General features: G+C 43.7%; 1 protein-coding gene across 1 annotated transcript in view; it reads right to left on the bottom strand.

The window, feature by feature from the left end:
- Positions 1-16: 16 nt before the first annotated feature.
- The window catches only part of DMTF1 (cyclin D binding myb like transcription factor 1), an 88427-nt gene continuing 71436 nt past the window's right edge, over positions 17-17007 (bottom strand). Inside the window, exons 12-17 of the mRNA XM_075017543.1 lie at positions 15358-15573; positions 12589-12674; positions 10678-10836; positions 9170-9550; positions 2349-2496; positions 17-1374 (exon numbers count right to left, since the gene is read on the bottom strand). Of these exons, the coding sequence (XP_074873644.1) occupies positions 1265-1374; positions 2349-2496; positions 9170-9550; positions 10678-10836; positions 12589-12674; positions 15358-15573 (1100 nt within the window). The 3' untranslated portion in view covers positions 17-1264. The remainder of the gene's footprint in view (positions 1375-2348; positions 2497-9169; positions 9551-10677; positions 10837-12588; positions 12675-15357; positions 15574-17007) is intronic.

Here is a 17007-nt window from a genome sequence, read left to right as displayed (position 1 = left end):
ACAGTTACATAAGACAAATACTTTATTGTTGTTTAAACTGCTGTACAATTATTTCTGTTCCCTATGCAACCTTTTGTTGGAACTACAACTTAATTTCACATTAACAAAACCACAGACTGAAAGACCAACTCTGATTATGAAGAGCTACTTACAGAAATAAATAAAATAATTTATACATCAGTCTTTAATTTCTATAGTCTTCCCCCCACACACACACTCACTCACACACACACACTTAAAAGGCTGCTCAGTCTAGTGTGTCTGCTATGAACCTGAAGCATTAAATGAATTGCTTTCTGCTGCTTTAGGGACATAGGCCCAAACTATCACTGAGCTGCTTCTTCAAGACCTTGCCATGGGTGCCGCCGCCACCTGCCTGCCTGCCATCCCCAATAGTAATGTGATGCATACATCTCATGTTCAGAAAAATGGCTGGAAGCATAATGAGAATAGCTAGTTAGGGAGGCAGTCTTTCTACCCTACTTGGAATGGCCTTTGAAGATTAGAGGTTTTTTGTTCTTTAGGCTTTAAAGAGCTGCTGGTGGACCTCAGTCACCTTCCCTTTCTCACGCGTTTCCCTTTTATTGGAATTGGTGTAGTGATTTTTTTTTAACTTTAAAAAAGTTTAAAATCTTTTACAGTGGTTCTTTCTGCAACGCTATCCATTGCCAGCAACGGACTTCTCAGACCAGGCACAGTTAGACAACCCTGTAGGCATCTGTAGCTAGTGTCCTATGTGCTGGAAATACTGGTAGAGCAAACTGCTGCTCCTGCCCTTTCCCTCACCCTCTAAAGTCACCGAGAGCCTCAGCTAAATTTCAGGAGGAAAAGTAAAAGTCTTAAATCTGTACTTTATAAGAACCAATCAGTGCCCAAACCCTCATCCACTCTCTGTGTGTGCAAACTAATTCTTGTCACTGCACTAACAGGCAAAAGCCTATAGTCCTTGGCTCCTATCCAGCTTTCAAGGTGCATAAAGTCCAAGACATGGGCAACAGCCAGGTCAGATTACTGACTGCATCCTAGCCGTGTGCAACTGAGACTCTTAACCCCTCACTGAAAAGCCGTGAACCGGGGCTTCAGTTAGCGGTGGTACCCCTTTACAAACGAGGTACGAGCAGTGAAAGTGCACTGTAGCCATTTTAACTAAAGAATGGTTTAAATATGTGGACTGACTACTTTCTTTGGAAGGTGGTACAGGGTTGCAACTGTAATTACATGATGCAAACAGGTTCATTTAGCAAGCAGACATGATTACTGCTTCTTAGTGACAACTCACTAAGTCTTCAACATCCTTTGAATCTTCCGAACCAGGACTGTCCAAACATGAGCCAATAATGTGTGATCCCCCTCCATGGTGTTGCAATATAGGATCTGAAATGAGCCATAACATGTTAAAGACTCAAACGTAGTACTACTGTAAAAAAACTTACGTCAGAAGCACATATGCACTGTTTGAATCAGTTTAAATAAAACCATTCAAATGTAGCTACTTGAGACCTTCTAGTTCAGGGGTTGGCAAGCTGCAGCTTTTGGCCCGTCAGGGTAATGCGCCGGTGAACAGCAAGATATTTTGCTGATGTTGATAGTCTGCAGGCATGGTCCCCTGCCACTCGCAGTGGCCACAGAAGGTATTCAGAATAGCACACAACAAAAATTGTGGATCAGTCTCTGATCTATAACTTAAGTCTCACCCTGGCTAGGTGTACACTTACGAAAAGCTTCGAAATAGCCATGCTAATGGCCAAATCGAAGAATACTAATGAAGCGCTGAAACAGGAAAGGAATATTCAGCCAATAGGAATAAGGGGATTTCGATGTTTGCAGGGTCCTTTCAAAAAGGACCCCCATGTAGATGAACTGTGGGCAAGTGAAATGCAGCATTTTCGAAATGCCATGGCTGGTGGCATGCTAATAAGGCACTGAATATTCATTTCAGCATCTCATTAGTATTCTTTGATTTGGCCATTAGGATGGCCATTTTGAAGTTTTTCGTAAGTGTAGACACAGCCCGTGTGGTTTCCACAAGGGCAGGAACTGCTAACACCCATAGATGTTCTTTTAGCTACAGCATAGGCAGTGTAAAACTAATTACTTGGCATTTAACATGGGTGCAGTGGAGGGAAACTGACTATGCATAACTTTAAATGTAAGGATTTGAAAGCTATTTTAAAACCAAAGAGGATTACTTCTAAAGTTTCAACACAACAATGATTTGAAAGGTAATTACAAGAAGATTCCATGGATAAAGGCTATAATGCACAGGATGATTAGAGGAGCTCAGCTAGTGTGCTGAACTAACGAATCTTGTTCCAGGCCAATAGCACTAAGCAACTGTCTGATATTACCTGTTAATGTTGTCAGTGGTAAGACAGATTCATTGTCTATATCATCTGATGTCTGAATAAAACCATGGGGTGAAGGAACAATAAGGACAGTTCCATCGTCTATTGCAGACTGATCAACTTGTTCTTCTATGGCTGGAGAACCTAGGTCCTGCATGATGAAACATTGAAGGGTAAGATGTAATAGGCTGATCCACAATGGGAAACCGAAACACTTGTTTCTAGAAAACTGAGCTATGTATTGGCTGTTGCAGATATCTTTTCAGAGTGAGCACCAGTAAGAGGGAGGGGGATGGTGACTGATCTTCAAAAGCACTGTTGTAAACAAACCAAAATGGCTATAAATGGATTTTCTCCCTAAGTTGTCCATCATCTCTTTAGATGTGCTAAGATATGCCTTACATATTTACTATACTTATCAAGTTTTTGGTCCCTAGGTAGATAAGAGGGCTCTTCAGTGTAACAGTTATAACACAAGCCAATGACTGGAACTTGAAACTCAACAAATTCTTGCTAGAAATGAAGCACAAATTTAACAGCAAGGGTAACTTAAACTTTGGAATAACTTACCAAGGGTTAGGGTGAATTCTCCATATCTGGAAACTTTTAAATCAAGACTTTTTGTGGGGATAAATGATACTGTAGTTGGAACTTATTCAAGCAAGTTTTCTAGCCTGTGTGTACGCAGGAGTTCAGACGGAACCACAATAGTTCTTTCTGGCCTTCTAATCAGCAATTATTTGTACAAACATACATAATGTCTTTCTCTGATCTTAATATGGAAGTTAAGGGAAAAAAATTAACACCTTACCAACACTTCTCCTTACATCATAACTGCAACTGCTACAATTGCTTTCCCTGTCAAGTTTTAACTACTGTAAGCACAGCTAAGGAAGAGTGATCTTGACTGGTGTCAGCATGAGGTAGAACAGCAGGGGTGACTGGAAATGGCAAATTGAAAACAGCTAGATTTTTCATATTCCCCAGCTGGAGTATGGACTGCATGGACAGGCTACAGGCTGTTGTGAAGAGGGATAGCTTTAGGTGAAATCTATATTTACTGCACAATCAACCACACCACAGTCGATCTTCCCAAGTTTGATATTGCCATGTGTTAAGATGCGGTAAAACTGATCTCTCTGGGCTTGGCCGTTGACCCTGGTTCTCCATGCTACTGCGTGGAATAAGGGATGTTGGCACAAGCCTGAAGATCCCTGAAAGGCAGAAAGTCTATTTTGATACGTTGATTCTAGCCACGCTAATGGCATAGCTAGAACTGCATATCTGGGATCAACTTTGTAATGGCAGCAGTTGGGGAGAAAAGAATTTTCTGTCTTTACTTTCTGTTTAAGTTTACAAAGGCCTTTTTAGAGTCACTCTTACTCCTGAGAATTCCTATTGACTAAAATATTCCTGTCTTCACTGGGGTAACGGAAAAGGCTATGAACTTCTGTGCAGAGAGGAGGACAAATAACTGAGAATTACAAATTTGCTTTTTCCTCCTAGAACAATTAAACAACCTAAGAAAGGGTTATTCACCTACTCATAACAGTTGGTCTTCAAGAGATGCTATTCGTGGCCATTCCAATCAGGTGTGTGTGCATGCACACAAGTGCATGGAAGCCAGCTGATTTTCCCCTTAGCAGCAATCGTTGGGTTGGCCAGCCTGTCCCCTGGAGTCACAACCTTATGGCCCCTAATACAGAGCCCTGCCAATCCACCAACCCCCCAGTTCCTTCTTCGACAGAGAGTATCAGTTATGAGGCAATGAGTAACCATTTTTTCCCTTCGAGTGCTTGTTCATGTCAATTTCAATCAGGTAACTCACAAGCTCCAATTTCTGGAGGTGGGGTGGGAGTCTACCACTGATTGGAATGCTACACGCCCAAAAGCCATATTGTCTTTGGCCTGTTGAGTGGTTGCATAGGGTGTGGAAAAAGTGTGGCTAGAGGAGCATGTTATTGCTCTGCAGATTTTATGAGTAGGGATCTGTGCCAGGAGTGCTATGGATGAAGCCTGTGCCCTGGTGGATTGCCCAGTAGGTGGAGATGCAGGATCCCCTGCGAGGTTGTAGAAAGACAAAATATGTTGAGAGGATACAAGCTGACCATTCTATTCACCACTGCTACAAATAACTGGTTTGATTTCCTGAATTGTTTCATACTTGATGTAAAAGGACAGAGCCTTGTGGACATCCAGACAGTGGAATCTTTTTTCCCTGCTTCTGGAATGTGACTTTGGATAGAATACTGGGAGAAAGATGCCCTGGTTGGTGTTGAACTGTGACACTGACTTTAGGAGGAAGACAGGATGAAGCTGTAGCTGCACCTTGCCCTTAGAGAACATAGCATAGGGGTCTCTGATGTTAGGATCCTGAGCTCTGAAACCTTCCTAACCAAAGTTATCGCTACCAGGATTGCCACCTTATACAAGAGAAAGAGCAGGGAGCATGCTGCTAATGGTTCAAAAGGTGGTTCCATTAGCCTAGAAAGGAGCAGGTTGAGGTCCCAGGCAGAGGCATTCTAATGGACCTGAGGGTATAGTCTGTCTAGTCCTTTTAAGAACCATTTGACCTCAGGGTCTGCAAAACCAAACAGCTCCATATGACTAGATGGAAGGCCAATATTGTGGCTAAGTAAACTCTTAGTGATGAGACCGAAAGCCCTTCCTGCTTCAGATGGAGAATGTAGTTCAGAATAAGCAGCACCGAAGCTAGCATCAGAGATGAGTGGTGCTGCACCAATCAGAAAGAAAATCTCTTTAATTGGTGAGGTAGGTGGCTCTCATAGAACGTTTCCGGGTGCCAAGGAGGATTTACCTAAACTGGTCTGAGCAGGAAAAAAATACTGGGTTGAGACACAGCACTTCCGCACTGTCAGGTGCAGCAACTTGAGGTTCAGATGTTGGAGGTGAATGTCGTCTTGCATCAGGAGTCCAGTAAGAGCAGTATGGTGACCAGGGCTTCCACTGACATATCTAAAAGTAATGTGTACCAGTGCTGACAGGACCAAGCTGGTGCTATCAAGGAGAACCAAGCTTGTTCCCGCTAGATCTTGAGGATTACTTATGAATGAGCAGTATGGGTGGAATAGTACACAGGAGACGACCTTCCCATGGAAAGAGGAATGCATCCTTGCTGGAGCCTGGATTGTGTTTGAAAGGAGCAGCAGTGTTGACACTTTCTGTTGTGTAGACTGGCTAACAGGTCTATTTGGGGAAAGCCCCACCCCTGGAAGATGTAATTTGCCATATTCAGATGAAGGGATCTCTTGTGGCCATGGAATAACCTGCTGAGGTGGTCTGCCAGCTTTTTCTGTACCTGAGGAGGTTATGAGACTTGCATGTTCTAAACAGAAATCCTACAACATGAGGGCTTCTTGGCACAGAGGAGATGTGCGCACACTCCTCTGTTTGTTGATATAAAACATTGCTGTTGTATTGTCCATCATAACTGATATACAGTGCCCTGTTAGCTGTGTCTGGCATGCCAGACGCACCAAGCTCAGCTCTGAGACCAGACGCTTTGAGTCCTGAGATCCCTGAGACAGACTTCCCATCCGAAGTCTAACACATCCATCACTAATGACAGGGAGAGCTGCAGAGCAGTAAAGGGGGCTGCTGAGCAAACCTTCTGAGGATCTAGTCATCACAGGCAGGATTTGAGTGCCAGGAAAGGTAGGATCACAATTCTGTCAAAGTTGTCCTGGGCTGATCGATATACTGATACCAGCCATGACTGAAGAGGTCTGAGCCCAAGTGTGGCATGTTGCACCACATTGGTACAAGTAGCCACATATCCGAGACATTTCAGGCAGCTTCTTGCTGTGGTGGTTTGAAACCATCTCAGGCCTTGAATAATATTGGCCAAGGACTGAAATCTTGCCTCTGGCAAGTATGCCCTTGGGTGGGTCAAGTCCAGTGTTGCTCCTATGAATTCTATCCTCCAGACAGGAGGCAATTTATTTGTCTATATTCAAGAGGAGACCTAGGTTGTTTGAGGTGGTTCTGATGAACTCAACATGCAATTCCATTTAGGATCTGGAGTGATCCTTGGTCAGCTAGTCAGTGAAGTACAGGAACACCTGCACCTGGTGCCTGCAGAGTGGTGACTGCCATGAATTTTGTGAAGACAGGAGGCGCTGAAGACAAGCTAAATGGAAGCACCATGAACGAGCAGATGATGTTCACCATGAATCTGAGATATCTCCAGCGGGATGGAGAAATCCTGATATGGAAATAAGCATCCTTCAAGTCGAGAGAGGCATACCAGTCTGCTGGACGCAGTTAGGGATGATGGATGCCAAAACAGACCATGTGGAATTTGATTTTCCCTATGAATCTGTTGAGCTCTTGCAGGTCAGGATTGGTCTTAGACCACTTTGGCTTTTGGTATTAGAGAACACCCGGAATAAGAACCCTCACCCTTGTGTTCCTGAGGAACCTCCTACACCTCCCCCAGAGACAGTAGCCCTTGCACCTCCTGGATAAGGAATTGCTTGTGAGTAGGTTCCTTGATGAGGGAGAGGGAAGGAGGGTGCAAAGGTGGGAGAGAAAGGAACTGGATGGAGAATCAGCTTGCTACTGTTCAGAGCACCCAGTGGTTCGAGATAAGATAGGACCACACACAGTGGCAAGTGGACAGTTGGGAAAAGAAGGGGTAAATTTGATGTGGAATCTGCTACATTGCTGTTGACTGTGCTTTCAAAAGGCTTGCTTCTGGCCCAAGGAAGGCTTGGACTGGCTTGAGCTCTGGCCTGAGGATGGGTGTTAATGCTTCCTCCTCCTACAGTTTCTCTTGCAAGAACTCTCCTGATGGCTCTGGGGTTGATATACTCTTGAAGGAGGCTGAGGCCTGAAGGGCCTATGCTAAGTGGAAGGGGTAAGTATGCCTTGGGACTTTAGAGTTGTCCTTGAATCCTTCACGGTGTGTCCGTTTTCTCTGAGAACAGAATCTCAGGGTGAAAGGAAGTCGGATCTCCTTGCATGGCAGTCTGGAGAGCAGTAAGGGGCTGGACTTGATGAGCCCATCAGAGCAACATTGCTTAAGGACGGCTGAGTGGGGTGGGGCGTCCCTATAGCTGCCTCCTTCTTCCTCTGAAGTGTGAAAGATTGTCCTCTCCCCTGCCTCTTCTTTTTCTGGGGCACCAAAGATTAGCACCTGCCCAACTTATGGTCTGCACTGTGTCAGAACCTATCCCTATTACGTGCCAGGCCGTGTGCTGTCAGCACTGGTGTGCTGTGCATTGAGGAAGAGGTGCTATTGGTGCTTCCTGGAGCAAAAGATTCAAGCTTCCATCACTGGGAGGTAAGAAGGAAAGGAGGGTCAGTGGGTCAGCAGAACTCTACTTTTGGCACCCTGAGGGCACAACTCCAGGAGATGCCAGGCTGACCCAACAGATACTGCTAAGGGAAAGATCTTTCAGCTTCTGTGTACGCACATGCATGCATGCACACATATATGATTAGAATCAACAGGAGAAAGCACTTCAAGAACATCTTTTCATACCTTTACACATAACTAATGTCTTTAAAGTTTGCATTTTGAATTGCGAGCAGTCTCCTCTTTAATGTTACGAAAATGGTAGCTTAATGTATTCCGATTCCCAGGGGAAAATCCAAAGACTGAACAGTTAAAACAGCACTCTCAAACTGCCTAAAATATAAAGCTTATTATTGCATTCATTTTGACTTAAGGGAAAACAAAAGGATGCAAATTGAGGAAAGGCAGTAAGCACTTTATCGGATACAGTGATCCTGTTCATAAGAACAAGAGAGAAAAGGTTCAATGAACATTTCTGTTCAGTGTTGCAGAAACATAACCTAATACAATTGGAATTATAGTAGGTTTCCCACTAAGTCAGAAAAAAAAAATTGTAGCATCAGTTCTATCCTTCAGTTTGGAGAACAGTTAGTTAAAGGGGAAGTGCAATTAAATCTCACAAACTTAAACAAGCTTTATCTTTTAAGGAACACAAGATTTACAAAAGTGCAAAAATTTGTCTTATTTCTTGATACCTATCCCTATCAACTGTTCCACTAGAAGAACGTGAAAGATACAGGGCTTGGTACAAAAGGCAGTAGCTGTGTGACACTATGGCTCTACTTTTAGTCTTATTTGGATAAACTCATGATGGTATCTGAGATGTGGAGTTGTGAGAGGTTATTAACCAGGGCACGTATTTATTTCACAAGTGAAAAGTGTCGAGCATTTAATAACTGAGGTATTCTGCTTAACCAATCAGCACCTGCAATACAGTTATGAAAGGTCTGCTGCAGCTTAGAGGACACTAGCAAGTTTAGCAGAGTAAAAAGTTGACTGTGAGGAATGCCTGTACAGAATGTCCTCTCCCTTGCTCACACAGTATATTTGTAAAGTACAGACAGTGACTTGGAAGACAAATAATTGGCTTGTTTATCTCCTAAAACTAGAAACCAGTAGTACACTGCTTTGATCCGTATTAGCTGGGTCATATCAATATTGTGCTACCTACACACATTAAAGCAAAATTCTCGGGATGAGGATTTGGGAATCCAGATTTCTAGCCCACCTGTGAGATTTCCATACCACTGAATCTGAACCTTTAGTTTTTATTTATCACCATGCTAACATGTATGTGCTTACAAAGTTTTGAGACAGAAAAAGGCTCTGCACAAAATGCTTGTGAAGATGAAATATAGAAGGCTGAATTAAAAAGAGGTACTATTGACATATTCATAAGGACATCTTCATGTTCTCATCCATCTTTTATTTTCAACTTTCACTTTCTCTCTCCCTCAAAGACAGTGTTAAAGACATTCTGGTAGTTTCATCATGAATTCCTTACCTCAGTGACATAAGTACCAGTTAAAGTGGAGTGGGATCCGTCTTCCTGTTTGAGGTCTGTATCTGAAATCTCTTCAGGTCTTACCATAACCCCATCTATCAGTTCGGTGCTATTTCTGCCACTGAATTTGGAGGAGTCGTCGTCAATGTAGGCAGACTGCTCTTCATCGCTCAGCTTGGACTGATGGATTTCATCTGGAAAAGTATCTGCTTCCAGGGTACTTGGAGGATCTGTCAGGTCAGCTGACTGCATGTGTGAATCGACAGTAAGTTCTGCCTGGGTTACGGAGGAGATATCTTCAGTAGCAACAGTGCGAATTATTACACTCGGCGTGTGACACTGCACTGTGACATTATCACTTGCGTTTAGCAAATGCTCTGGCTGTAAGAAGTATTTACAAAGGATACAAAATAAACAATATTTAGCACATGTTTTCATTTGTCTTTTGTCAAACAGAAGTTACTGCAGCCAACATATTGGTAATGACCAGTGACATACAGGAGATCAGATGAGGTACCCTGATGGTCCCTTCTGGCCTTCAACTCTTTGAATCTGCAACCTGGGTGAAACTATTATACGTAATTTACAGATGAATAAATGAATAGCGATATAGCAAGATAAAGTGAAAGGGCTGCAGAACTGTGGCTAGAACCCAATGGGGTCCTGAATCTCCAGCTTGTGATCTTGTTACTAGGCAACACTTCTTCCTGCTGGTTATAACAAAGGAGGATCATGATAAGCTTAAGCATTACTTAACCTGAGAAAGAAAAGTCATCAACAGTGGTGAAATCAGATACCTTTAGCATCGAAAGCAATGATATCATGCCACTTAAGCTAAGTGTTTAAAGTAAAAGAATGATCCTAGATTCAAGAAATCAGACTTCTAGTTGTATTACTGCAACAAACATCCTATGTGACTTTCAACATCTGTCAGTTTCCCAGTCGTGATAGCAAGGCACAATACTTCCCTACTTTAAAATGGTGTGAGAATAAATTAATTCAAAGGTGTAAAGATTTCAGTGATAAGACTCAAGAAAATCCTATAAATAAAAAGTAGTAGATAACAGATTTTAATTTTGTTGAAGCCAGCCAGTAGAGGGAGACATTACCTGTTTAAAAACAATTTAAAATCATCAAAGCATTAATCTCCAATAAGAACTATGCCCATGCCTAGTTTCAAACAAACAACAAATTTCCTACACTCTGCTCTGCTTGAAGAGCAGGTTTTAAATGAGAAATTTACACTCTAATAACTTTGAAATGGCCAAAAAATTTTTTCTTCACCTGTGACTGGACAGAGAGCAAGCATGGAAAATTTCAGCTCCAAAGGGAGTATTTCAGAAAGTTACAAGTATGTCAGAAAGGTCTGTGCATTGGAAAGTACTTTGTAACTTTAGCATATAGAGGTAACTATGGGCCTACTGTAATCACAGCAGCTGACAGGCACTAATTATGAGTCCACCCTTTCCCCAAGGTATTCCAGCATTCTAAGTGTTCAAGATACATACAGATAAGGCATGGACTATGATCTGCTCTGGGGAGGCAGGAGCGGCAGCGGCTGTCAGGGTCACCGTGGGACTGGTAGTCAGTGTTAAAGGAAGGCCTTGGTTTGAGCTTGTCTGTAGCAAGTAAGTGCCTGGAGTTCCAGTAGGCTGGAGGTGGAAGGACTAAGAAAGGGAAAAAAAGGTCAATGCAAAGATGCTCCCAATTCCTGAACCCTGTTTAAAACTCCCAGCACAGTCACTAGGAGTCCAGCTAGCTAGAAATCATATTGAAATAACTCTGTCCCTATGTTACTCAACCCAATTTAACCAGAGTAACTATAAAAAGCTTTGCATGGTGTCAAGTATCGGAGGGGTAGCCGTGTTAGTCTGGATCTGTAACAGCAACAAAGGGTCCTGTGGCACCTCTACCTGCACATCTACCAATATAATTTATGCCATCATGTGCCAGTAATGCCCCTCTGCTATATACATCGGACAAACTGGACAGTCTCTACGTAAAAGAATAAACGCACACAAATCAGATATCAGAAATGGCAATATACAAAAACCCGTAGGAGAGCACGTCAATCTCCCAGGCCACACAGTAGGAGACTTAAAAGTAGCTATCCTACAGCAAAGAAATTTCAGGACCAGATTCCAAAGAGAAATTTCTGAGCTACAATTCATCTGCAAATTCGACGCCCTCAGCTCAGGCTTAAACAAAGACTGCAAATGGCTGGCTAAATACAAAAGCAGCTTCCCCTCCTTTGGTGTTCACACCTCCAGATCAACAGCTGGTAGTAAGCCTCACCCTTGCTGACTGAGCTAACCTTGTTATCCCCAGCCTTGCTCTGGCTTATTTATCCCTGGCCCTGCAGATTTCCATGATCAGCATCTGATGAAGTGAGTCTGTGCTCACGAAAACTCATGCTCAAAACTTTTCTGTTAGTCTGTAAGGTGCCACAGGACCCTTCATTGCTATAAAAAGCTTAGTTCTCTCCAGCAAGCTGAACTGGTGAAGAACTTATTATCTGTAATCCTGGCAACTGCCTCTCTGCCCTAAGGACTTTCAAGTGTGGGGTAGTGCAGCATTCTATTCTGTCCCTCCTCCTATTCAGAAATGGAGAGTTCACAAGGGAACATGGTTAAATTGGAGTGCAAATCCCAATTGCATTAGTGAAGGAATCTTTTCACACAGCTTGAAGTGGAGTTATACTCTGGTAAACGCAGGTTCTGCTGTCTTAAATCCACTTGGAATTTTGTAACTTGCATCCCCTGGTAAGTTAATTCTTGTCTGTCCCTTCTCTGCTGGCTCTGATCCAACTCCCACTAAAGTCAATGGAAAGAACTAATGGTAGTGGAATTGGACCCTGGCTGGACAAAGGGAAAAGGGGAGAGGACAAAAATGCCAGTATCCCAATGTGGGGAGGAGAGATCAGGAGAAATTCTTGACCTCCTGGTCTTGATCACAGAGGGGAGTGAAGAGGAGCCAGGCAACTTTTGCTACAACTGTTCAATGAGGATATCGCACCCCAGAGCCTCCAGCCACATTTGCCATTGTGGTTGTAGTAAAGAGAGACCATATACTAGCAATAAGGTGATGAATGATACAGGAGCAGGAGGATCTTGCCAGCAAGGGTCTCTAATGGTGTAAGATAAGAAATATTTTTGTTTAAAGCACACAAATGTTAAAAACACACAAACTCTGCTATGAGATGGTTTCACAGGAGTGGAGATTTCACATTGGCCTTTCATGGCACTAACTAATTGCATCCAGGCACACATTTGCTCTTGATTTTGTAACAGAAATTTACTTCAGAATCCCTTTGAAACTCTTGCTCATTCCCCATTTCAGAAACCAACTACACAATCTAATAATTTTACTGCATTTCAAGGAGAAGTTTGTTAGTGCTGTGCAAATTCTGTGCTACTTACTGGGAGAATCTCAAAGGTCTGTAGTGTTCCGCTATTTAGTGTTATTGTCTCAGAGTCTACAGCAGCAGCAGGAGAATCAGTTGAGGCTATGGGAGGAGGAGAAAAAGAAAAAAAAAACACATGGAAACCAAAATGTATCAGCAAAGAGGGGTGTCAGCCGGCTATTACTGCTCCTAGGACTGAGAGAAAGAAAGCTGACTGCTGTAATAATGGCAAGGTCTTTAGTATGTATCCAGAATAGAATACTCTTTAAACAAACCATTTTACACAAGAAGGAAATAGAGGGAAGAAAGTATGATTCACTGCACAGGGATTAAAAAACAAAATGACATTAAGGGATTTAATGATTTACATTTGTAATAGCATTTTAAAGGCATAGTATTCTGGTATAAGTATCCATAAGACAATTGGTGTAAATAAGTGACAAGTCAACATGGCTATGTTGTGCATTGATTTACATCAGCTGCCATCCTGTAATGTGGATGTGCACCACTGGATGAAGTATAAGATACACTCAAGTATATTTAGTCACATTGTATGTAATGGCTGCACCCTACTGAAGGTGCAGACACTAATACTATAGGAGCTTGACTATTTCACTGGCTTACTGTAATCAATTTGAAAAGTAAGAAGGATACTAAATAGCAGCTACTAAAGTTGGACATGTAAAGTCAGGAGGTCCAGATATCTGCTTCCCACAAGCTTTAAAAGAGCTGGTTGAGGAGCAATCTAGACTGTTAATTTTGGATTTTCCATAAATTGAGGAAAACTGGGGAAGTTCCTGAGGGCTGGATAAAAGTTAATGTCATGGCAACATTTATAAAAAGGCAATCAGTATGATTCAAGTACAGTAAAAGCCCAGTTTTCTGGCATTTAGACAATCGGTCTGTTTAGTTAATTAGCATGCCCAGCTGGGGTCGGCTGCTGTGGGGGCTGCCGTGGGCCTGTGTCTTGGCTGAGGCCGACTGCCCCAGGGCCAACTACTCATTGCCCTGCTGGGGACAAGGGGGTGGACTGGGGCTGGCTGGTGGCCCCAGCTCTACTAACCAGCACGTTTTATCATCTGGAATCTTCGGTTCACCGGGGATACCAGATAATAAAGCTTCTACTGTAATTATAGCAGATGCTGGGCAAAATGATTAATAAAGTATTGTCAGAGAACCACACAATTAATGCCAGGCAACAATGAGTTATGGAACACAGATATTGTCACAAAATTCATATTTTTGATGAGATTGCAAGGTTGGCTCATAAAGTGAATTGCCTAAGTATATCGCATCAACACTATGTCCCACAACGGTTTTGTGAGTGAGCATCCAGACCCACACAGACAGACTTTTGTTGTCCTGTGGCACCTGACAGACTAACAGATTTTTGGAGCATAAACGTTTGTGGGAAAAACACCCGCTTCATCAGATGCATCTGATGAAGCGGGTCTTTGCCCATGAAAGCTTATGCTCCAAAAAATCTGTTAGTCTATAAGGTGCCACAGCACTTCTTGTTGTTTTTGCAGATACAGACTAACTTGACTAACCCTCTGCAACTTATGCTGGTGAGGCTTGAACTAGTTTGCTAAAAATAACTGTGTGGACACCGATGCAGGCTCAGCTAGCTATCTGAACTCAGATCCACTGGAGCAGGAGTCTTTGTCCCTTTTACCTACAGTGAACACTATTGAAAATAAAAGCAAAATCCTGTACTGCATTTGTGTGCACAATGTACAAACTCCTCTATGAATTTCTTGCACATATCAAATGCTAGCTGTTTTCTAGCATTTCAGACACCGTCTCAGATGTGCGTGGAGGTCATGTACAGTAATCTTATACTCAGTGATTTCTGAACAAGAATAGAAGAGGCTAAAACCATGACAATTATTGTGTACTGTTGTCATAATAAATGACAAGTATGGCACCTTCTATCAGAGGAACTAATAGACACCCCGCAAGAAAGATATAAACCAAGGTGAGCAAAATTTTTTATGTCACACCCCCTTTCTTCGGCCCTGCTATTAACCAGGCCCCCCCAACGTGTGGGAGGACCACGGGAAGGAATGTGGATCGGGGTGCGTGCTGGCCAGGGGCTCAGGTGCTGGGCAAGCAGCAGCTCCTCCTGGGGGGAAGTGCTAAGTGGCCAGGCAGGTTGCATTGCCACCCGGGGAGCTCGAACACCATGGGGGGACACCCCCACCCAGCCCGACCCATGCTGCTGGGAACCAGCCGCCTCAGCTCAGCATGGGGGCAGGCACCACAGGTGCATCTGCCCCACTCCCTGATTGGCCCAGCTTAATCGGGTGCCCTCAGCCCCACAGCTTCCACTGTGTTGCCAGCCCTCTGATGCGGCAGCAAAGGGCTGGCAACATAGCAGAAGCTGTGGTGGGGGGCAGCGGGGGAGTGATCACTCTGTGCCTCCCCTGACAAAGTGTCGTGCCCCCCAGTCTGTGCACCTGTAAGCTTGGAGGTGTGTGCATGTACAGCACGTAACACAATGAGATCTCAACTGGGACCTCCAGGTGCTACTGCAATACAGATACACACATCAATAATCATCATCATCTACAAATGATTTGCCAGACTTGCACATTGAGTTGGAGGTAGAGCTGGAAATGGAACGCAGGTTTCCCAACTCTTCGTCTTCTGCCACAACCACAAAATTCAAGTAGCACTTGCACCTAATCTCTTTAGAACACTTTCATTTCTCCATCTTCTTAAAACAGGAAATGGTTAGGATTTATCAGAGGACAGTAACAAGTTATGAGTTTCAACTACTTACAGACATGAGTAATCTGGACTGGAATCTGCAAAGCTGCCACAGAGCTTGGAGAGTTGCCTGCATTCTCTTCCAAGTGAGCCACTCGAATCTGTACATGCTGAACCCCTGAACCAGAATGAGTGTTTGGTAACCCACTTCCAGATTTGCTCTCCAAAAGCTGGTGCCCTGGGATGTTTTTTTGGTTCTCATGCAGCTGTTTAAGACCTTTTATTAGCACTAAGACAGGAAAAAGAATATTCATTTTCAGACATGCTGAAGATGGGCATTTAGAATCAACACTGTGCATCAGATGTGAGAAAGACCTAAACCAAGGACTTTACCTGCTGGACTCTTCATAACTTGAAGAGCCCCTTGGATTTGTGACAGCATAAGCTGCTGGTAGAGAAAGTAATCCAAACCATCCAAGTAGAGCATCACTGATTTACCACCCCAAGGGGAGGACTTGCTGGAACACTGACTTAAGTAAGTGCTCCTCATTTGAGGCCTATGTTAAGTGCCCTCCACATGGAACAGGACAACAGATCCCCAACCACATTGCTTCTCTCTCTACTGTCTTTGCAGCAAACCATCCCATGCTGTTTCCTCTGGCTATGGGTGAGACAAGTGTCCGTATGAAATGGGGATGTTCCCAGGCATTTGCAACATAAATATATTTCAACTATAGTTCAGGCTCATGCTCCTTTTGTTCCACTTGACTTTTCCTCCCTGCCCTGCAACAAAGACCATGTGGCATCTCGCTGACAACTGAACACCAGAGAGGAAGGCTGATATTTTGCCGACTAGATGGGCTGATGTGATGGCAAGAAGAAAGGTTACCCTCATGGTAAGTAGTTTGACAGGGGTAGTCACCAGGTGTTCAAATGGTGGTCTCATCAATGCCTGTAGAACTAGATCAAGATTCCACGGAGGAGGAGTTGGTCAATAGGGGATACATATTTACGAGTCCTTTAAGGAATATTTTGATAAATCGGCTGCGTGAACACTGAGAACCCCTCAATGTGACCCCTAAATGCTGTAACTGCCTTAAGGTGCACCCTTAAGGAGGTCAGGGCCAACCCCAAGTTTCCTAGGTGCACAATGTTATCCAAGATGGCATTAAGGGGAGACAACGCTGGGTCCACTTGCTGTAGTGAACACCAAATAGCAAACCTACGCCACTTAGAGAGAGAAGTAGCTCTAGTAGTTTGCTTCTGGCTGTGTTCTAAGATGTTCCTGACTGGTGTGGAACAGAGGAGCTCGGACTCATTGAACCAACTAGGAACCACGCTGTAAGGTATAATCTATGTATCTGAGGATGCTGTAGAGATCCCCATTCCTGTGTCAGTAAATCCGGTAAGAGAGGGAGAAGTTACACAGGGTATGGCGACATCCTCTGTCGTCCTCTGTAGCAGTGGGAACCAGTGTTGCCATGCCCACACTGGGGCCACTAGTACCAGGGTAGCCCTGTCCGTTCTGGCTTTTTGAAGTACCCTGGGCCGGAGAACTGTAGGGGGAAAGGCGTACAAGAGAGGTCCCTTCCACAACCTCAAGAATGCGTTGTCTAATGACCCCTGCCCCACTCTTGCTCTGGAGCAGTAAAGGTGACATTTCCTGTTGTGACAGGTGGTGAAGAGATCAATAAGGGGAGTGCCCCTCCATTGGAACAGGGAG

The sequence above is a fragment of the Carettochelys insculpta genome, chromosome 1, assembly GCF_033958435.1.
Source record: "Carettochelys insculpta isolate YL-2023 chromosome 1, ASM3395843v1, whole genome shotgun sequence".
Classification (NCBI taxonomy): domain Eukaryota; kingdom Metazoa; phylum Chordata; order Testudines; family Carettochelyidae; genus Carettochelys; species Carettochelys insculpta.
Note: the sequence above shows the minus strand (reverse complement) of the source record. Positions and strands in the feature narration are given on the sequence as shown.